Here is a 22,939-nt window from a genome sequence, read left to right on the forward strand (position 1 = left end):
AAAGTCTTGAGATAGAGGCAGGACAGGGTAATGATCTATGGAGACCACAGAGCTGGACATGCAGTTCATGTCAGCACTCTGGTCCTCACTGTGCCCCTCTGTGAAGGGGCACAGGACAGACTCAGTTCATCCTCTGAGGCACCTAACATTTTGACATCCTGAAATCCTTCCTCTTGATCACTTTTGACCCTCTTCTTCTCAAAAGACTGCTCTGGAATTCTTCTATTGAAGAACACATTTAATAATATCAGAATGAAATTCATTCTCTTCTCATCTTTCTAAATGCGATAGTCATTTATTGTTAAAAGTAAAGACCATTGCAATCTAATCTACTTATACCAGCTCTCCATTATTGGCACCAGTGGTAAAGAATCTACCTACCAATGCAGAAGACACAAGTGGCAGGTAAATTCGATCCCTAGGTCGGGAAGATCCCCTGGAGGAGGAAATAGCAACCCACTCCAGTATTCTGCCTCAAAATTCTCACAGACAGAGGCATCTGGCGGGCTATAGTCCATGCAGCCGCAAAGAGTCGGACACAGCTGAGCAACTGATCAATATTTCAGATTACTTCTTTATGTGTTCTTTTATTGTTGAGCATGCTTTTCCTTTTTATGGACTAAATTTTATTTGCTCAATATTTATAATATAGAATTATATAATCAGTTGCATATATAATTGTTTAAAAAAATGAATCTAGAAACAAACACTGCTAAACAGTCACGTGAAGTTTGTATTTTTTCTGAATATTCGGAAGTAAGAGGTGTATTGGTATCACAGCTGCTTGGTTAATGTGTAACTGAATCTCCAAGTCCACAGCTCTCTCCATGTTATGTGGTTCTAATTTAGACTTTCTCATGAATGCATACTGCCACATAACTGCAATAGGTGATCGGTATCTGTAGATATTAGTCATGTTTCTGTGGACTCTTATCCACCATTCAGGACTATGGCATATCCAAATGAAAATCTATCCTTTTTGCTTAAAATAAGCCTGTGAAGTGATTTCAGAAAGTATTAATTATCTCTGTTTTGCTGCTTAAAAAAATTCTATGCAGTACATTCTCCAACTTTCCATTGTCATAAAGATGATACATCTGCCATTTAAAAACATCAGTGTCTTAAAGGAAGTTTAGGAATACATTGTATGTTACGTTTTACAAGGCCAGATGATTGATAATTTTAGGTTGTGTTAATTTCCGCTATGGTTATAGAAATGAAAAACAGGAAAAGTATGAATTGAATTGAATGCTATGTTAGATGCATATAAGATTTGAGTAATTAAAGGTTATTCCAAGTAAACTTTAATGTGTCATTCACTTGTCTACTTAATCACAGTTCTCATATATTAGGTTTTTTCAAAGTAGATTATATCTGTTTCTTTGTAAGTATTATATGGATAAACTTTTTAATGTTTTGTTTTCTTTTCTCTTCTTTTCTTCTCCTCCCTACCCCCTTTCTTCCTTCTCTTCTTTCTTTCTTTCTTCCTTTCTGACAAAGAAAATCCAGAAAATCCAATCCTTAGGCCATCTCCTTGAAGAAGGAGGCAAAACAAAGACAACTGGAGATAATGTGATTGATGAACAAAAGCTAAAGCAATGGCTGATGACTGGAAAAGAGAGATACATAATGGCAGCTGATGTTGTTAAACGTTCCATATTTGAAATTATATTCCCTAGGAGGTATAATATATATTTCTTGAACAATAATGTGGTTACAGAATTCCAATGTTATAGTGAAGTGTAAGGAAAAAAAAAACATTAGGTATGTGCTTTAACTACTGCTACAAAAGAGATAAGTCTGCATTTATTTGTGCAGGAAACCATCTATTTAACTGTGCTAGAGTTTAGCATTTAAAAATTGTACGAAAGGCCCAAATCAACTGAAATCACCCCGCCTAGATAATCACTTGGACGGGGACGTGGGAGTAAAAAAGTCACTGCATTTTCTCACGAATCTCCAAGCCCAATAGAAAAGTCACACTGAAACAGGGTACAAACAGCTGTCCTAAATTATATCAGTCCTGCGATTGTGGTGACAAGATGTTGTACCTGGACATTCCGAAATTAAAATTTGGCAATGAAAATTCTACAAAGATTTCTGATAACTTTTAGCTACAACTACCTTAAAAATAATAGATTGATGATTTCCTTTGTTACCTAGAAGAATTTATTTTATAAATACTTTGTTTACATTTTAGATTGTATTTGTCCTTACTGAATTAGAAATGATGAATCTAGTTTGAATCAGCTGTTATTCCAAGCTATCATGCTTAAGCTATGTCAACAGCATTTATTTGTACTAATGCTATTATTTCCATCAAAATTTGCCTGTGGAACCTATACAGTTCTTGATTTTAAAAATGTCAGTTCTTGAGATATACTGTATGAAGCTATTGTCAGCTTCTCTATTTCAAAATGCAATCAGCATATAATTATATTGATATTGAAAATATTTGTTTTTTTAAAAAAATATATTGATGTATGATAAAGATCTAATTTGTGAATGCATATGCGTGTGTGGTTACTTTTTATAATGTGAAATAATGAATAATGAATTTACTCAAAATAAAACATAGGTTAATGAGATACCTGTGTTTGTGAAAACAGTTTTAAATATTTTCTGAAGTTTTTATTCTGTAATTAAAGACAGTTTATTTTTAAGTAATGAACAAGAAAAGGGCACAGACATCAACTAAAATCACCCAGGGGCAGCTACTCAGTATGAGGCTTTCATGGTGTTTGTTTTCCCCCTTTCCTTACCTATCGCCTCTTTTTTGGCTATTTTTAGTGATGCTTAATATCTTTCATTGAAGGACCATCAGGTAAATGGAATTGTTCAACCATTCATTTTGTCAGTAGTTAAACATTGATTAGGTATGAGAAGCTTGATAATACTGGTTAGTTCATACATTCTTTGTGGATTTCACTTAACCATGTTAGTGATGTCTCCTACTAACATCACTAATGTGGAACCGAGTACATTATGATCTAGGAGAGAGCATCGGGGGTACATAATGGATGTCAAAGCAGCATCAGTTTTTCTAGCACTTTGGTTCATAGCATTGACTCTGTTACTTTAAATAAAATGCAGAATTTTAGTTTATTTGTTCAATAAGTTTGGCAGAGTTTAGACCTTTTCTTCAGCATGCATGCAGGAGAAGAAGAAAGTGATTTGACAGAGAAGTCACTAAGGCTTATTTTGCTCAGAAATTTACAGAAGTCAGCTGCAGTCTTATCTTAGGCACTAAATTATCAATTAAGACAGTCAATCAAAGTTATGTTTAGAGGTTTTCTTTTTTTCCAAGAGAACATGATAATTTCTAAAATTGTTGAAATATTTGTTAAAAATATACTTCCAAGGACAGATATATAGAGCAAAAAACCAGTTGGTGACATTTATGAATATCCATATGTACCTCAGTTTCCACTGGAAAAAATGATTGATACTCTTGTAAAAAGTTCTCAGTCTAACACCTTACTAAATAGTTCCTTTAAACCAGTTGTGTGACAAAGACACATCTCTAACTGTAGCTGCAGAGAAATAGAGACATCTCTGTTAATTATGGAAACTTGCAGTTTTAAGGATAGGTCTAGAATGTCACTAATCAGCATTATAAGCAAAGAAACAGACCTGTAGAATCAATCTTACTGGCAGAAATAGAGAGAGCTAAAAAGATTTTACTTAATAGAGAAGAGCATATAGAGCTTTGTTCCCATAACCTCATCACGGTTAAAAATCATTTCTGTTACTTGACTTCCTGGGCTTTATAAAGATGCCTTATTCTGGAAGAGTGGGTCCATTTTACCTACAGTCAGCGGCATATGTGAAATAATTTGAATTGAAATAGAACAGTCTCTTCAGCTTGACTAGGTTTATACCATGAAGATAAAATGAATTCAGTTAATTCAATAATCTGATCTCAGCTGTGGCATGTGTGTTAGGAAGTGAGTATGAGTGTGTATGTGTCTGTGTAGGAACAGTTTTTAAAATCTGACCCTTAAATATAGTGAAGTGTTGTTAGAATATTCAGAATTTTCCCCTTCGGTTGACACTGATTTTTTTTGTAAGATCAGTTACATTTTTCCTTGATCTGCATTTTTTCACCATGCATACATATTTAGAAAATCTAGTATCCTTGGAGCTTCTTAAGCATATGTGAGGAAATACTAATTTCTTTATAGAGAATAGGGCCATTTTCTGCCTTAAAGAGTAATGCGTTAGATATCATTGCCCCGTGTCATCATCGTTTTGTGCAAATATATGAAGAGAAGGCAAGAGTTTGAGTATATGTTCTATGAATCCTTTGATAATAATGAACCTTTTTATCACCGGGTTTGGCCATATTTATCTCAGAGGGTATTGTGTTCTCTAAACACGGTTTATTTCAGAGGGTGTTGTGGCTTTCTTCTCTAGATTTCATTTCTAAAAAACACGAATAATTTGACTGAGCCCTCTTTTATTTCTCTTTCTGCTATTTTTCTACAAATGAACCTCATTAATTGAATAGTAACAAGTCGCTTAAAGATGTCGACTGAAGTCAGTCCTCTATTTTTGTTTCTTTCTAGGCTCTAGAGTTGCCTGGGTCACCGGTGTCAGTTAGTGCGTGTGGAGGGCATACAGGAGTGAACTGATATCCAGGTTTTAGAAGGATAAAGAGTCAGTCTCTAGACTGTGGCTTATTATTATTATCTATTCACATTAGGTACTATTCACATAAATCTGTCAGTTGTAATAAGAGGAATAACTAATACAGCAAATTTAAGTATATTTAAATTGGCTAGCAAACAGATAAAAATCCAGTTAGGTGGTTAGTCAACCTAGTTGACATTCCAAAAATAGTTAACTTTACTCCTGAGTCTCTGAATTTACTCCTAAAATATTTTCTTATCTCTATAACAGAAGACAAGACGGGCTCAGAAGCTGTTTTGTTATCTTTCTTTGACCCTTGGGACAAAGTCCATGCTTACATTCTATTTAATCACAATGGGTAATAGACGTGAACACACGCCGCCTGTTGAACTGCACCCCATGAGATGCTTTAGACAGAAAGAAGAAAGAGTGGGATGGGCTCCGGGCCTGCAGTCAGGAGTGGCAGGGCCCTGACTCTGCCACTGATGCACTGGTTTTTCTTCCTCTGAGATGCCCTGTATGATTTCTCCATTAGATGCTGTAGGCATAGGACATCAGGCCCACAGTGCCTTCAGGGACCCATGAAGATGTCTTATTTCTTGCTCTAAGTTAAGTCCCATGCTTTGTATTAGTATAAAGACAGATATAACCCAGAGTATATTCACCTTTATACAAATACAGTCATAAAATACTTTTATTATACACACATATATGTGTGTATATATATATGTATATACACATGTGTGTGTGTGTGTGTGTATAAAATGGAAGAAGGAATCCACAAAGGTGAAAGGGCCGGGGGCCCATGAAAGCCTTGCATGCATCCGTGTGTGCTCAGTCGCTGAGTTGTGTTCGACTCTTTGTGACCCTATGGACTGTGGCCCACCAGGCTCCTCTGGGGATTCTCCAGGCAAGAATACTGGAGTGGGTTGCCATGCCTTCCTTCAGGGGATCTTCCCAACCCAGGGATCAAACTCGAGTCTCTTAGTAACTCTTGCATTGGCAGGTGGGTTCTTTACCACTAGCACTAGCTGGGAAGCCCCATGAAAGCCTTACTGTGGCCCTTTCTCCACTTTCCCGTTTCTTGGCTTTGTATAATAGAATTAAGAGGTTGAACTGGAAGATCTGTAGCTCAGTTAATGGCTTCATGGAGTAGACAAAGCCACATGGCAGCAGATGCTGTGGTCAGGCCTGACTACAGCTATTTTTTTCTAATTTTAGTTGCCAAGAAATTATTCTATAGTAGGTTAAAATAAAACACTCATTGGCAGCAGGGAGCAGTAAAGGGAGTGAAGCGCATGACCCATGGAGAATTCGTACTTGCCTTCCCAAAGACTTCATCTTGAAATACAGTTCTGCGAGTCCAGATACCAAGATGGTTTCAGTTAATAACATAGGCTCTTAGAAACAGGCTTAAAATACCAGCCAGCTCATACAAACATCTCCTTAAAATAAGCTTGAATTTCACATGCAGATCTAAGAATGGCTCGAATTAGCACTTGGGAACAAGGGGGACACCAGTGCCAATGTCCCGTGTGGATTCAGACACCTCAGATCCAGCATCGCTGTGGCTCCAAGGACTCACGCGTGCTGTGGATCACAGGAGGGTCGGATCCACCACCCGGCCCAGAAACAGCACGGTTCTGGAGGTTTCTTCATAGATGATGAAGAGAAACGGCCGGTCCACTTTGACGATGGGAGGCATGTAATAAGCAGTGATTTCTAATAGGGTTCCTGCCATTGCCTCTGTACCTTCTTCATCCACCTCAATCGTGGCTCTTTGTAAAACCTAGGAAAGGAAATATGTGGAAGACCATTTGTGTGCTCATGGAGATGAGGGGATTCACTGACTCCCTGAACACTTTTGTTATGGTCCTTACCCACGGGGCTGTGCTCTCGGGATGTACTGGTATAGAGCTCATCTGCAGAGAGGAATGGTCTGTGGTTGCCCTAGCAACTGCCGCAGAAGCACCTCAAACAGCCGCAGGAGGTACCAGGAACCCGATTGTGAAATTCATTCTGGCCAAGGACCAGGGGACTCTGTGGCTGGCCATTTCACACACACGTGGATCAAATCAACAAATACTGAGCATGCACTTTGTGCTACTGATTTTTAAAAGTATTTATTCATTTGGCTGTACCGGGTCTTAGCTATGGCATGCAAACCCTTAGTTGCAGCATGTGGAATCTAGTTCCCTGAGCAGGGATTGAACCCAGGCCCCCTGCATTGGGAGTGTGGAGTCTAAACCAGTGGACCATCAGGGAAGTCTCTGTGTTACTGATTTTTGAACTGAGCTGATATTCCTCCTGGAAGGTTTTCAAGCTGTCTGGAACCCCTGAGAACTTTGACCTTCTTTCTGGCAGGCAGAGGGTGGGAGGGAGGTGGGGCAGGAATGTGGTTATTCTTCTGTAGCGGTTTCCTAGAACCTGGCACCACTCTAAGGTGTCCCCTGAGCAAGCCTCTGGGTCCCTGAAGTCTTTCTGAACTCAGGTGGCCTGGATATAGGCCACCTGTCCTGTTCGTGAGGCCCTTTTGTCCAAGAACCACATGTGATGTGAGTAATGGACCTGTATAATTATTCTAAAAGAAGATAATGAAAACAATACCTAGACATTCTCTTAAGTTCCTGGAGTGAAAATTCCCTTCCTGGAGTAAACAAAGGGAAAATATCAATAATTTAGAATTCAAGCTCTAAAACCAAAACACGTTTCTTCAGTCTTTCATGTGTTTGTAGCAGAAATGCATGTGTTGGATGCTATAGAGGCAGAACTAGGGACAAAGAATGTAAGTCGGGGGAATTACAGGTCAAAATATATATATGAATAAAACTCAAAAACAGTTTTTGCCATTTGTGGATTGAGCTGCTTTTCAAATAAGTTCCTTGTCACTGCAAACATTACAAAACAAAACTGGAAGATTGTTTTGTAGGGATATATCAGAGGGGGTTTTCACAAGAGGCAGGAAGTTAGGCAGATAACCTCTGGGGTTTTCTTCCCTCTCCAAAGCAGTGGACTTCACTGGCAGTCAAGTGGTTAAGATGACCCTTCCACTGCAGGGAGTATGGGTTCAATTCATGGTCAGGAAACGAAGATCCCACATGCTGCAGAGTGCAGCCCCTCCACCCACCCAAATAAATGAATAAAACCGTAAGGTGGTGCAGTTTCATGGAATTCTAAGTGAACCTGTGAACCAGTTCCATTTTGGGGTAAATTTCTCCTTAAGCACTGATAAAGAAGAGAGGGAGTGCTACATAAACATGTTTTAATAAAGTAGCTCCAGTTCTTCAAACATCCAGCTTGGGCGCTGTTTCAAGTCTTTGGGAATTTTAATCTAGTTTTCTACTACAAGGCTTCCCTTGTGGCTCAGCTGGTGAAGAATCCGCCTACAGTGCAGGAGACCTGGGTTCCATCCCTGGGTTGGGAACATCCCCTGGAGAAGGGAAAGGCTACTCACTCCAGTATTCTGGCCTGGAGAATTCCATGGACTGTATATTCCATGGGGTCGCAAACAGCTGGACAGGACTGAGTGACTTTCACTTTTCTACTACAACTTGGCCTTTTATCGACATTCAGTGGGATGGAAAAATACCTGTTCCCTTGGACTCCCCTGAAAGGGCCTGACTTACCTTGGAAACTTTCAGATTTCTTTCAGTAACCATGAGATCACTTAGGTCAGCCCAGGGTAAGAAGATTTTTTGGACTCCCATCTGTTTAAGCAGCTCGTGCATCTTGTACTTCTGGTCTAACTTGAACTTTGGAAAGAAAACTTCCATTTTTCTGTGGTACAAGTACATATAATGGTGAACCGTAGACAAAAACCTTAGATTCTGAACACTAAAAACATCACTTCACCTTCCTCCAAGATTATTCCTAGTAACAAGTCTCCTTCAGTTGAGTGTAGCTCATTCTGCTCTTTTGTAATGGTCTGACTCAGAGAAGAGAGTTCTGACTTATCAAATATGTATTACTTCTGCTTCAGGAAACCAGTTTTATTTCCCAGTCAATGACTCACATTCTCTTTAGGGAAAGATGCCATACTTTGTATCCATTTCCCCCTGTCTTAAAAACAACCCAACCAAATACCTCCTGCCATGAATCCTGCAGACTCCTGGAGGATGGCTGTTTTCAGTCCCTATTCTGCAGACTCCCAGGATTCCAGGAGGAACTTGGGAGTCTGGGAATGGACAGGGGGAGGAGAGCAAAGGAAAATTTCAACCCCCTATTTATTTTCAGCCAGAGAAACTCTGATATTTATCTGTCTCTCTCTCTCTGCATATCTATCTAGCTATATTGGGTTGGCCAAAAAGCCCATTCAGGTCTTTTCTATGCCACCTATAAAGATGTACATTGGAGTTCTTACCCTTGTTTAGAAAGATGGGTTCTGTGGCTCAAAAATAAAAGGATGTGAACTACTGACTGGTACTAAGTGAGTCTTAAAGAAGTCCCAGTGTCTTCATCTGGATACCAATATGGATTTCACAGTGTTCTTCAGAGGAGTCAATGACATAACATGTGTTAAGCACCCAGAACGATGTCTGGTATAGAGTAGAGGCCCAGTGAATATTCATTTCCTTTTGCCCCCTCAACCCTTCTTTCTTCCTCTCTTGTAGAGCTGGGCAGGGCTCACACTGGAATGTAACTGAAGACATGACAGGTCTTGAAGACTGATATATAAATTGATTCGCCTAAACATTTGTTGAGGGCTTACTACGTTGAAGTCTTTTGCTAGGCTCTAAGGATTTGAAGAAGAGGAATGAAGATAAAATGAACACTGGGACCTTTAGCTGGATTTCCCTCTGTGTCAGATTCTAGAGTGACAGATTCAGGAGGCATAGCCTTGGCCTCCTTACTGGTACTGACTTCCTCGTACCCTGATGGGTATATTAATTTATTCCACAAGCTTTTGCAAGCCTGCCCTGTGCTCCCACCCCTGCTCTCTGTGCTCAGCCCCTTCCCCAGGTCATCACATTTGGTCTCATGTTTCCATTTTTGTGCTGCTGACTCCCCAGCCTGGACCTCGCCCTGCACACACCAGATCCAACTTTTGATACCCAGCTGTTGCCTTTTTTATATCCCCACCCGGGCTGTCTAATAGGTATTTCTGATCCAGCTCTTTCCAACTGAACTTTTGCACATACCCCTCAGCATGTTCGTCTCACAGTCTCCCTTTTCAGTATGTGGCAAATCTTTCCAGTTGCTAAGGCCAAAAACTTCATCTGTGACTCCCCCGTTTTTCTCTCACCCACATTCTAGTCCGTGGGCCAATCCTGTGACTTCCAGGTTCACAGATCCAGGACCCACTGCTCCTCCTTACCTCCACTGCCACTACCTGCCGAGCATCCTGATCTGGGTGCTTACACTGACCACGTGACTGGTCCCCTTGCTCTTCCCACATGGCCCCAGTGTCTTTTCTCAACAAGCGCAGATCATGTTGCTCCTCAGCTTGACTCCAGTGGCTTCCCATCTCTTTTGGAAAAAGCCCAAGTCTTTCCCAGGGCCTGTAATGTACAGTCGTGGGTGACAGCTACTGGTTCCCCTGCGACCTCATCTCCAAACTGCTACAGCCTCACTGGCCACCTCATTGTGCCTTGAACCCACCAAGCACACTCCTAACCCAGAACTTTCACACTTGTGCCTGTAACTCTTCTCTCTCCCAGGTCACCCTGACAGCCCTCCTTCATCTTAAGTGTTGGCTTACGTCTACCTTCTTGGCCTGGCCTTCCCTGGTGCCCACCGGCACCTGAGTAGAATGTGAGCTCCACGAGGAGGGCTAGCATCGTGCACGCATCACAATGCCTGACAAGTGGGAGAGCCTTGATAAGGACTGGCCGAGTGAGTAAGGAGCCACGCGCTGTGATAGACGCTGACAGTGGAAAACAGGACAAATGCAGCCCCTGCCATCAGGGAGCCCACCGTGGAGCAGGACAGGCACAGAATGAAATTGGGAGTGCCCACGGGGAAGGAGAGGCTGAGCTGGAGCAGGGCGACAGGAGAGCTGTACCTGGTTTTCATGTTCCTGAGCCACGTGTCCACCAGGTCTGTGGTCAAGTAGTCTTCAAGGGTGAGATGGTCACCTATCCTCTCCACGAGGACCACCAGCATGGAGGCATTTCCTCGGTAGGGCAGCTTGAGGACATGGCAATGAAACTTCTTATCAAAAGTGGAGGCAAACTTGCCTGACCTGTACATCATGGGCACCTTGACCTCCTTGTACTTGTCCAGGTAGAAAGTGTCCATTTCAGTAAGAGCAGGGTCAAAAGGGATCAGCCATTTCCCTGAACAGGTAAGAAAGAAACTCATTGTAGAAATGATCCTCCCCTAAAGCATCATTCTTGCCAAAGTAATAAAGGGCCAGGGTTCTGTCCCCCTTTCTGCCCAACGAGGACAGGTATCCTTACTGGATTTGTCTTGACCACAGCTCAGGCAGTCAGGAGGAAGGCATGGCAACCCACTCCTGTATTTTTGTCTGGAGAATCCCCATGGACAGAAGGGCAGGGGCCTATAGCCCATGTGGTTGCACAAAGTTGGACATGAGTAAAGCGACTTAGCATGCATGGATGCGGGCAGCCAGGATAAGTTTCCCAAAGATCAGCCTTTCCCAGGCTTCTTTCCAAACTGGCAAAAAATGAATCCAGATAATTCCCTCATTGTCCGGTGGTTCAGAATCCACCTTAAAATGCGGGGGACACAGGTTTGATCCCTGGTCCAGTGCAGGGGACACAGGAAGATCCCACATGCTGTGGGGCAACTCAGCCCGAGTGCCACAACTCTGGAGCGTGACAAAACAGAGACCTAACACAGCCAAAAATAAAGTGGTGAAAGTCGCTCAGTCGTGTCCGACTCTTTGCGACCCCTCAGACTAAACAGTCCGTGGAATTCTCCAGGCCAGAATACTGGAGTGGGTAGCCTTTCCCTTTTCCAGGGGATCTTCTCTACCTAGGATTGAATCCAGGTCTTCTGCATTGCTGGTGGATTCTTTACCAACTGAGCCACAAAGGAAGCCCATTAAACACACGCACACACGAATCTACCCAAAGGCCTGCTGGAATCACACACTGAAGCAAGGAGATGTCTCCTAACCACCTGTGGCTCCTTCACTGTTCAGGACAAAACACAGGGTGAACAAAAGTCACTTATTCCAGATGATGCCCGAAGGACCCACTTCTGTCTATATTCACTTCCTTGTGGTTGGTTAGCTCCAACCTAGAGAAGACTGTGGGCCTGGCCACAGCCCTGTCTGCAGGAAGGGCTCTCTGACCACTCCTTTGGTGCACTCAATGTGCAAACAGAGGCCACTGGGGCAGAAATGATGACGTTCCCACCTATCCTGTGCTCACTGAGGCTCTGAGGGGAGGGGCGCCTTGTCAACAAGCAGCCACACAACCCAGAGGCCGCCACCAGCATGCAGGCACACAGCTCTACACACAGACATCTGTCCGGCCTGGCTCGATGAAAGTCCCCCTCCCAGACTTTGCAAGTCCCCTGGTGTCACCTTCCTGCTACAATGTGGCCATGCAAAGCCAGTGCTGCACGAGAAAGGCAGGATGGAAAGGACCTGGGGTGAACCCCTCATCTGAGTTCAGCTTCTGCCGTTTACCATGTGACCTTGATCTAGCCAACCTCTCTGAGCCTCACTTCTCTATAGGAGGTGGGAGAGTCTGCATTTTTTATACTGAGAATCCAAGGAGAAGGGATTTTGTCACTTGCCCCAGGTCACAGAAGTAGAGGGTGAAGGAGCAAAGATGCAACCCTAAATATCTCAGATGATCTGCTTTAAAAACAAAACAAAACAAAAAAAAAACCCAGAAGTTTCCCCAGGTCAGAATGTCAGAGGAGAGTTGTATAGATATGCTTGGAAATCTAGCAGTAAGCCCTGCAGGCATGCGAGGGCCCCAGGGCAGGGGCATCAAATGGACACGTCGTCTGGCACTGTGCCCGGTACATCCTACCTGTTCAATGCATGTTTCAACCTGTTTGTGAAACCCGAGAACAACATGTTCCTAGGAAATCCCTTGGCATCAACCAGACACAGGCCCAGCAGGAAAGGAAGAGACAGGTGAAGAGACCCATGGCTCTGGAAGAGCAGAATGTTATCCAAGTACCTTTGAACAAGATGTAATCCACAAGAATTAATTTGGTGTCAGGATTAATCTCATCAAAGAGTTTGGGAAGTTTCCCCTGCGTCTCTTGGTTCATGTAATGATTTATGAGCCTTTTGGCCTGGGAAGTGTTGTGAAAATCCACAGTCACACACTCCATATCGAAATACCTCTTGGAGAGATTGAGGAAGGTCTCTCTGATGTCAAAGTCCTTGTGGATGAAGGCGAAACTCCCCTGGGCCAGGCCCAGCTCTGGATTATGGGAGAGGCTCTCTTGTAGCTGCTTGAAGAGGGCAGGCAGGCGCGGTGGTCGGGTCTGGTTCACCACGGGCCAGGTCTGGTTCCAGGCCTGCAAGAGGAGATCCTCCAGCTGGGCTCTGCTGTGCCCCCTGGCCCCCAGAGTCAAGGCAGCCATGGCCCAGGCCAGGCCGAGTGGGGAGAAGACCACGTTGCCATCATGCTTCAGGGAGATCTTACGTAGCAGGCTGAACCCCAAGTTGGAGGCCTCCCTGGAGAGCTGCTGCCCCTCGGCCAACAGCCAGGGGGAGTCTTCCTCCCTCTCCTCCTCCTCCTCTGGAGCCCACTGTCTCTCGCTGGTCTGGCTGGTCTTGTTTTGGGCCATGGGGGTCAGCAGAGTCTCCAACCCCGCCTGGGCCTCTGGCAAGTGGGAAGCAAGGGTAGAACCGGGCACCAGCCATGCCTGGGCCAGGAGGCAGGCCAGCGGGAGGCTCAGCACCGCCCACATCAGGGCAGCGTGGAGGCCCGGTCAGCAGCAAGGCTTCCTTGGGAGAAAAGAAGGCAGAGATCGTCCTTAATGTCTGATGCCCACCTCCTCCCTGGGCCCTGGTACATCTCCTCCGGTCACCCTGCTTCTTTCCTGGGGGTCGGGGCTTATCTCCCAGAGGCAGGGCTGGGGAGACCCTGAGCAAGTAGGGTCACATTTGTCACCTGAGTCCGTGGGAGGGGAGGTGTCTTATTTCACGGAGAGAAATCTCCTCCAGTTTCCATCAGGGATCAGGCCCTCGGGCAGCTCCTGGTCTCCCCCAGCTGTCCTCACCCATCCCAGTTCCTCCCAGGGGAATGGCAGAAAGCCAAAAGGGGAAGGGATGCGAGGGGATGTGGTGTGGGTCCTGGGCCTCACTGGGTGTGGGTCACAGCAGCGCCAGGAGTCGGAAGGTCTTCCCAGAACTTTTACTGTCTGCTTGTTTTATTTGCCCTGGATCGCTAGGCAATACGGCAGCTTGTTCAAGCTGGGCTGTGGGGACTTGGACCTGGGGACGCCTTGGGTTGGGGACTTAGAGGGTCTGGGTGGCCATGGGGCAAGGATGAATGCTGAGTTTGCCTGATTCTGCAATAGACCCCGCTGTGCCTTCCCTACAGCACTGGCCCAGCCCTGGGGCCCAGTCACAGAGCTCCTCTCAGGACTTCCTGCCTTCACTCTCTCTGGAGCCCCCAGGATAGGAACAGATGATGAACCAATTCAAACCACTTGCCCGGGCTAAGCTCCGCTTGGACCATCTCACCTAACCCTCACCTGTGAAGTGCGTCCTCCCGCCCACCCGAAGGCTGCCTGTTCTAGCGGAGCCCAAGACCACTCCAGCTTGGGCAGTGGGTCTCCAAACCCCACACTCCCCACCACTGCCCCCTCTCTGGCCTCCCTCTCATCCTTGGGCACAGAGCCTAGCTCCCGATCACCTGTAGTTTCCATCTGAATAAACTCCCATGGGCACACGGGGCTCCTGGTGCTGACACCACCAGAGGCTGGCTGGGAAGGTCACTGAGATACACCCTCACTCTCTCCTGAAGCCACTGCCCCAGGAGGGCTTGGGTGGCGCAGGACCACTCAGCGCAGGGCACACAGGGCAAGGGAGGCCACAGGCCTCACAGAGTTTCCATCAGCAGAGACCCTTACTCTGAGCCAGGCCACCTGAAGCAAAATGTGCTGACGGGGTGAGGTTCCCCGGCCTCTTGTTGACGCAGAGGCCTGTGTCCTCACTGGGCCGGCTACAAGATGACCCCTGGCTCCGGGACTTAGCACATTGCTTTTGGCTTTTGCTAAACAGTGTCATAGGATCCAGGGCCTCGTCCTTTCCATAGCTTGAGTGGCATGACCTTACTCAGCGAAATACTCCTCTGTTTTCTGTGAGCATTTAGGAAGCTTTGCCCAATTCTAAGTGGCAAGCCTGCACTCTAAAGGTAACTCCAGCAATAAATGTGCTAGGTAAAGACCTGCTGGAGTGTGCCAAATGTACCCAGGTTCATGCCTTCATTAGATCACAGGCTTTAGCACCCCTTTGTAAATTAATCCCACAGCGATACTCTTAAATTCAGAGTAACTTCTGTCTGTGATGGTTTCCAGGTGGTGCTAGTAGTAAAGAATCTGCCTGCCAATGTAGGAGATGTTGGTTTGATTCCTGGGTTGTGAAGATACCCCTGAAGAAGGAGATGGCAGGGTGGGTTCTCACACATTCCCACTCATCTCAGTATTCATGATCAGCAGGAAGAAAGAAGATTTTCACATACCTTAGCAACAGCAAACTACCCACCACTTGGTTCCAACAAGAAATTGCCATAACTCTGAACTCTCATTCTCCTCCAGTGAGCTTTTGTTCAAAGCAACCCTCCCCAGCTTCCTCCCAGAACCGAATAAAAGCCAGCCTGTCTTTGTCTCTTTGAGAATTGCCTCTGGTTTGCCAGTTTGTCCCGAATTGCAATTCCTCTGCTATTCCTGAACCTATTCATCTTCACTTCATTGTAATTGCCACTAATTTTGTTTAAGGGGCTTCCCTGGTGGCTCAGATGGTAAAGAATCTGCCTGCAATGTGGGAGACCCAGGTTCAATCCCTGGGTCAGGAAGATCCCCTGGAGAAGAAAATGGCTACTCACTCCAGTATTCTTGCCTAGAGAATCCCATGAATAGAGGAGCCTGGCGGGCTACAGTCCATGGGGTTGCAAAGAGTCCGACACGACTGAGTGACTAACACTTTCACTTTCTAAGGGGCTTCCTATGTGGCTCAGTGGTGAAGAATCCGCCTGCCAATGGAGGAGACATGGGTTCAATCCCTGCTCCGGGAAGATCCCGTATGCCATGGAGCAAAGCCCATGAGCCACAATCACTGAAACCTGCCCATCTGGAGCCCGTACTCCACAACGAGAAGCCACGGCAATGAGACGTCCATGGACTGCAAACTGGTTGCCACAACTGGAGAGAAGTCCGTGCAGTAATGAAGACCCAACACAGCCAAAAATAAATAAAATTAAAAGAAATTTTTTTTTGGTTTAAGGATGACACAGAGATGCAGCACTCTAAATAGAACCTGACTAGTAAGAAATTAACCACTCACTCACCACTTCTCAGCCTTGAATGTACCTGCAGCTGCAAACCCACTCCCAAATCTGGAAGCAGCAGGGACTCACTTGCTTGGGCAGACAGGTCTCTGGGAAGAAGGCCAGGGAGCTATGTGGGGCTTGCACGGAGTGTTGTGGGCATGATATCTCAAGCCTTCAAAGCCTCTTCCACTGGCCTCCTCTCTGTGGAGGAAGCCTCCTGTGTCTACAACAAGCCTCTTACCACCCCCACCTCCTTGCCCGCCCCATCCAGTCCAGGAATGAGGGCTCAGCACAGCCCAGGTTGCTACCCCCCTGCCCCGGGGAACCCACCCAGAGAGGACAGAAGGTCTTCTCTCCCTATCCTTCATTAGGCAGACACTGTGAAGCCTCCCTTTGGTCCACTGTTCTTACCAGTGAGTGGCCACCCAGTGCCTGGGAAGGTCCTTCATTCAGGGCAAAGACAGAAGGTTAGGGCTTGCAGCCGAAAGCCTGCAGTAAATATTTGCTATTCCAAAGTGTGATCCCCCTCGGGGGGCTGTTACTGATTAACATCCTGCTTGGAGATGGTGGCGTTTCTGGGAAAGCCTCGATGGAGAGAGAGGCTTCCCATAATCCCCTGCAATCCTGCACTCCTGACTCTTGGGCAATTCCTCCATGAGAGCATCTGCTTCTCAACCCAGGCAGCACCCCAATGACATCCAGGTCCTCGTGGGACATAGTTGCTGCAGGCGCTGAACACCTCGCAGGAAGGAAGGGCTGGATCCCACAGAGGCCTCCTGGGTCCCCAACTCAAAGCTGGGCTCTGTGTGAGGAGGGAAGGCAGAAATGAGTAAGACCTGCTCCCAACACCTCCCAGGGAAACTTTTCAGTCCACTGGGAGAGCTGTCGTTGTTTAGTTGCTAAGTCATGTCCAACTCTTTGCAACCCCATGGATTGTAGCTCACCAGGCTCTTCCATGCTTGGGCATTCTCCAGGCAAGAATACTGGAATGGGTTACCATTTCCTTCTCCAAGGTATCTTCCCCACCCAGGGATTGAACCCACGTCTGTTCCATATCCTGCATTGGCAGGCAGATTCTTTACCACTGTGCCACCTGGGGAAGCCCTGCCAGTGGGAGAGACAGACCCTTTAATCCCCACCAGCCATAAAGAGCCTATTTCAAGGTCAACTCTCTGCTTCCCCAGGCAGATGGACTTCTAAGACTAAAATCCTCAAACACTGAAAGTCAAGGCTGATGTAGACCCTTTAAGACAAAAACTCTCAGACTGTTAGACTCTTTTTAATAATATAAATATTTTATGTGCCCTTTACTACTCAAGTGAAATTTGTAGTTAAGAGAATCAACCCACAAAATTTAAAAAATAATAATAATGCTTTACAATATGGAGGGAAAAGGAAACTATAAGAAGATAACGTTTCTTTAAGTATGTAAATGCTCTGCCGTGACTACACGTGAAGCGGCAGTGGTACTGTCAGATGCGGGACCAGGTGGGAGTGCTCTCTGCTGCACACCTGTTGCATTGGCCCTTCCCCACCAAAGTCACGATCACTACCAGCGATGCGGCTTTCTGCAATGGTGAGTCACATTCAGTTCCCCAGAAACAAAATAGAAATCTTCCTCTGATTTACTTTCATAGAAAATTACATGGGAATTAAAAATTGGTGGTGGGGGGATGGCGTTTTCAGCTGAGCTAAAATACCTGTGGCCCTGTGAGAGTCTGGGCTCAGATCATTTATAAGTAGGTTTTCAAGTGTTCCACCCACATGGACTTGCAGCGGGACGTTGCAGTCACGTGACACCACTTCACTGTGGGGGACAGGCGGGTGTGTTTCCAGTATATCTGGTATGTCTGGCCCGCAGTCACGGGAACCCAGAAGCGCTGCTCCAAATGGTTGTGGAAATCAGAAGTGCCCCAGCAAGTTTCCGGAGTGTTCCTCTGGGGAAGTACCTGCTCTGTTGAGAATGGCTGCCTGAAGAGGCCAAAGTGAAGGGTGCCGGCAGATGAGGCTGGGCCAGGGTTCTAGGCTCAGCACAGGAGCCAGCCTCTGCTTCCGGCCCCTGGAGTTCTGCAGCTGAGGGGCGGCTGGCAACCAGGAGGCAGGGTCTGCTGGCTTCTGCTTGGGGCAAAGGCCTGGGAGGAGCTAGTGAGCATGGAGGGTGTGGAGCACAGCGATCACAGGGGATTCAGAGGTGCCATAAAAGTCATCATGGAGCACTTGACCATTTGGGAGTCTCTTAAAACGTCTGCGGGAATTTCAGAAACTGATCTTTATAAGGAAGGTGGCAGAATGTATTGGAAAGAGTGTAAAGGCCTCTGTCAAACTCCCTGGGCTTGAATCTCAAGTCTTCCAAATTCCTGGCTGCCAGACCTTAGGAATGTAACCTAACTTGTGAACTTGCTTTTCCTTCTCCATAAAGCAGCCAAAACTGTGCCTGGCCCATGAATATCGCAGCAGCACCCAGGAACCAGGAAGTCTGTGGGCAGCATTGCTTCTAAGGTGGTGGGTCCCGACCCCTAGGAAGGGTGGCCCGGAAGTTCTCCACCTTCAGCAAAGATGAGTCCTGCACTGCTCCCAGCAGGTCAAGGTCAACACTGGCCCCTGTAACTGTGAGCTCTTTCACCAGCTGTGTAGCCCTGAATAAGCTCCTTAACCTCTTCTTGCCTCCGTTTCCTGATCTGTAAAATGGGACTCCCAGGGCTGAGCTGTTAGGACTGCAGTGAGGCTTAAATGAAGCAGTGCCTGTAAAGAGCTTGCTACCTGGTAGGAAGAGCTAATGAATGGTATTTGTGGTATAATTTCAGAGCCAGAATGAACCTCAATGGTAAGCCCAGACCCTGGATTTGGACTTGACAGAGGAGAAGATGCCAGGGGAAAAAAAAGGTCAATGTTAGTCATTCAGTGGTGTCTGACTCTTTGTGACCCCCATGGACTGTAGCCCGCCAGGCTCCTCAATCTATAGGATTCTGCAGGCAAGAATACTGGAGTGGGTAGCCATTCCCTTCTCCACCCAGGGATCGTGCCTGGGTCTCCTGCATTGCAGGTAGATTCTTTACTCTCTGGTAGAGACACCAGGGAAGCCCAGAAAATGCACGCCCGTACTCATTAAGGCCCTTCCTGCCTTTGGTGGTGCCGGAATACAGCCAGGCCACCTGATTTCCCATCTGCATTTCATTCACCAGCCTCTGCAGAGAGATTGGGAAACATCTGATGGGAAGGTGTGTGGTGATCAGAATCAACTCAGAGGAGACAGTACAGTCTTTCCTGGAACAGCTCAGTAGGCAGGCAGCACAGAGCTTCTGGGAGCCACCCTGGAGGGTGAGATCCAGGGGCTTCTAAAGCAAATCTGTCCTAGGACCCAAAGGGCTGAATGTCTGAAAAACAACCAGAGCTAGGTATTGGCAGAATCAGGCTTCAGGAACCAGAGAATCGCAGTTCGTCCGCTCAGTGTGGATCAGATCAAGAGGAAAGCCTGGGCGAGTGTGGGGTACAGAGATAGAAAACAAAAAGCTTCCGAAATCCTTGCGACATGCAGACGCGTGGGGCAAATGGTTCACTGTTTGCAAAGCGGCCTCTCTCTCCCTCCCCACTGGCCTTCTGTCTCCCTGCTCCCGCTCCAGGCTGCCTCCACCCTGGCTCCCCCGGCTCCAGTGACACCTAACAAGATGGCAGATTCATCCTCTGTCCCCAGTGCTAGAAAGCTGATGGTCCAGGCAAGTGTGCTACTGTGATCAGCGAGGTGGGGATAACTTCTGGGTAACTAGAGGCTTGCCTGGATAGCACTTGCATCTGCCTAGCATGACAGGTTAATTAACCTAGCTTTCTTTCCTTGAGATGGGCTTTCTCTTTGGTTCAGGGCAAAGGACATCTGACTCAGAAGGACATGGTAGTAAGTTTTCCTTAGTATAAAGAAACAGATAATCAGAGAGGTCAGTAAACTTGTTCAAGAACACAGAGCTTGAATTTGAACCCAGACCTCTGGGTTCCAAGGCAGCTAACCAGTACAGCCACCTAGTGTGGCAATAGGTTTTCACTGAGATGGTCCTTCTGCCTGGGAGGTCATGTCCTTTCCCTTTTGCTTTTGTGCTGGGGTTCATTACTCATTTGTTTGTTTTAATTTAAAAAATTATCTTTAAATCATTTCAAACTTTAAAATCGCAAGAGTAGTTACAAAAAACTGCTGTAAACCCTTAACCCAGGTTCACTAATTTTAAAACATTTCCCACGTTTTACCATTCTCTTCTCTTTATATATAGTAGCTTCAGGTATTGCGACCGTATTAAATTTTTTGGATTTGAGAATTCAATACTATTTACAGAAGAGAATCCTCTTGTTCTTGGGATTACCTTGTCATCTCCAACCGTTCATCATACGGTAGTGTGTGTGTGCACAGACATGCATATACATGCATGCTAGTAGGTGATGAAGCATATTGCCCAACTATTATGTTGAAAAGTTCCTTGGACTGATTCTTCTTCTCCCCTTTAACGCAGTTATATTATCTGTTTGAAGTATGTTTGAATTCACTTGTTTTCTTTTCACGTGGTTTTAGGGCTTTCCTCATTTGTTCATTTAATTTTATTGTTGAATATACAGAATATTAACATTATTCTAAAAGTCTAAACCATATAAAAAGGTCGGTGAAGAGAAGTGCTATATCCTACCCCCCAATCTCTTCCATTCTGTCCTCCTCCCTCCCCTGCAGGTAACCATTTAATTAGTTTTTAGTTGATCCTTTTTTTTTACAAGGACCCACTGGCATTCACACTAGCAACATATGAAGATGACTGTTTCTGTACAACCAGTAGAGTGTCCTGCCTGTTCAGCAGCCAACCTGATGAATAGGAAATGGTAGTCTTCATCCAAATGGTAATCTCAATGTAGTCTTAATTTGCATTTTTCTTATCAATGAGGTTGAACATATTTTCATATGTTGAAGCACCACTTATTAGGGATATTAGCTCTTTATCAGTGACGTTTCTTGCAAGTATCTTCTCTCAGATTTTCACTTCTGTTGACTTTGTTTATGAATTTTTGACCAAGCAATTAAAAATATTTTGTATGGTCAAACTTCTCAGTCCTTTAAAAAATTTCATATGGACTTTTAGTCATGGTAGGGAAGACTTTTTCTCTACCTAAATTACAGAGAAATTTATCTGTGTTTTCTTCTAGTACTTATACAGTTCTTTCTTATTTTTCATTTAGGTCTCTGATTCTTAGTTTATTCTTATGTGTGAAGAATGAGTCTAATTGTATCCTTTCCAAATGGCTATTCAGTTGTCCCAATATTATTTACTTAAAAGTCTTTATCAAATATTGAATTTCCATTTGTATTTGTATTGCTAGACTTTCTAACCTATTTCATTGGTCTTCCTATCTATTCATATTCCAGTACCAGAGATATAATTACAGTGTCTGTGCAGTCTGAGTCGACATCTGATTGGGCTGGTCCCCAATCCTCCACCCCCTGCCCCCACATCTTTTCTCTTTTCCGTGTTTTCCTGGCTACTCTTGAAGGTTTATTCTTCTGTACGGACTTTGGCATCATTTTGTCTATCTCCAGAAAAAAACATTTGCTAGTATTTGTATTGGAATACAATTAAGTTGATAACTTAGGGAAAACTGACATCTAGATGAGGCTGAACATCTTATTCAATAAGGAATATTTTTGCATTTGTTCAAGTCTGAACCACCCGTATGGCAGAAAGTGAAGAGGAACTAAAAAGCCTCTTGATGAAAGTGAAAGAGTGAAAAAGTTGGCTTAAAGCTCAACATTCAGAAAATGAAGATCATGGCATCTGGTCCCATCACTTCATGGCAAATAGATGGGGAAACAGTGGAAACAGTGTCAGACTTTATTTTTCTGGGCTCCAAAATCACTGCAGATGGTGACTGCAGCCATGAAATTAAAAGACGCTTACTCCTTGGAAGGAAAGTTATGACCAACCTAGATAGCATATTCAAAAGCAGAGACATTCCTTTGCCAACAAAGGTCAGTCTAGTCAAGGCTATGGTTTTTCCAGTGGTCATGGATGGATGTGAGAGTTGGACTGTGAAGAAAGCTGAGCGCCGAAGAATTGATGCTTTTGAACTGTGGTGTTGGAGAAGACTCTTGAGAGTCCCTTGGACTGCAAGGAGATCCAACCAGTCCATTCTAAAGGAGATCAGTCCTGGGTGTTCTTTGGAAGGAATGATGCTAAAGCTGAAACTCCAGTACTTTGGCCACCTCATGCGAAGGGTTGACTCATTGGAAAAAACCCTGATGCTGGGAGGGATTGAGGGCAGGAGGAGAAGGGGATGACAGAGGATGAGACGGCTGGATGGCATCACTGACTCGATGGACGTGAGTTTGAGTGCACTCCGGGAGTTGGTGATGGACAGGGAGGCCTGGCGTGCTGTAGTTCATGGGGTCGCAAAGAGTAGGACACGACTGAGTGACTGAACTATAACTATATGAACTATAATTTTGTATCTTTAAGGAATATTTTCTAATTTTCTCTATATCAGTTCTGCACATTTCTTGTTTATTTCTAAGTGCTATATCTTTTTGATTTTTTTGGATTTTCTCTTCCATTATGTGTTCTAATTGGTTGTTGTTTGTATATATGAAGGAATTGCTTTTGTGTGTTAACTCTGTATTCTGGTATCTTGCTGAAATCTTTTATTGAGTTTGTTTTACCATTGATTTGCTTCAGTTATGCAAGTACATTACATGTCATCTGCAAATAGAGTTTACAATTCTATGTCTCTGCTCCCTCTTGTCTAATTGCATAGTCTAACACCCCCAATGTGAAATGGTAATGAATATAACGAGTAGCCTTGTCTTACTCTTGATCTAAGTGGGAATGCATTTAGTGTTTTCTTATTAAAATGCTGAC

General features: G+C 45.0%; 2 protein-coding genes across 8 annotated transcripts in view; one reads left to right on the plus strand and one right to left on the minus strand.

The window, feature by feature from the left end:
• The window catches only part of PPP4R4 (protein phosphatase 4 regulatory subunit 4), a 104,564-nt gene extending 101,577 nt beyond the window's left edge, over nt 1–2,987 (plus strand). For all 5 annotated transcript variants that reach the window (XM_070775619.1, XM_019983748.2, XM_070775620.1 and 2 more), the window contains one exon: nt 1,501–2,987. In XM_070775619.1, the coding sequence (XP_070631720.1) occupies nt 1,501–1,525 (25 nt within the window). In that variant the 3' untranslated portion in view covers nt 1,526–2,987. The remainder of the gene's footprint in view (nt 1–1,500) is intronic.
• A 96-nt stretch (nt 2,988–3,083) lies between these two features.
• SERPINA10 (serpin family A member 10) lies at nt 3,084–16,617 on the minus strand. 3 transcript variants are annotated; one of them, XM_019983749.2, is made up of 5 exons: nt 16,473–16,617; nt 12,735–13,513; nt 10,634–10,907; nt 8,259–8,409; nt 3,084–6,421 (listed from the first exon to the last, which is right to left on the minus strand). In XM_019983749.2, the coding sequence occupies exons 2-5, from the start codon at nt 13,474–13,476 to the stop codon at nt 6,230–6,232; spliced, it is 1,359 nt and encodes a 452-aa protein (XP_019839308.2). In that variant the 5' UTR covers nt 13,477–13,513; nt 16,473–16,617; the 3' UTR covers nt 3,084–6,229. The 3 variants fall into 3 exon arrangements, with proteins under 3 accessions (XP_019839308.2, XP_070631725.1, XP_070631726.1); XM_070775624.1 differs by having other exon boundaries at nt 12,735–13,509; nt 16,473–16,547; XM_070775625.1 differs by lacking the exon at nt 3,084–6,421 and adding an exon at nt 6,428–7,279.
• Between the last annotated feature and the right edge of the window lie 6,322 nt (nt 16,618–22,939).

The sequence above is a fragment of the Bos indicus genome, chromosome 21, assembly GCF_029378745.1.
Source record: "Bos indicus isolate NIAB-ARS_2022 breed Sahiwal x Tharparkar chromosome 21, NIAB-ARS_B.indTharparkar_mat_pri_1.0, whole genome shotgun sequence".
Taxonomy (NCBI): Eukaryota; Metazoa; Chordata; class Mammalia; order Artiodactyla; family Bovidae; genus Bos; species Bos indicus.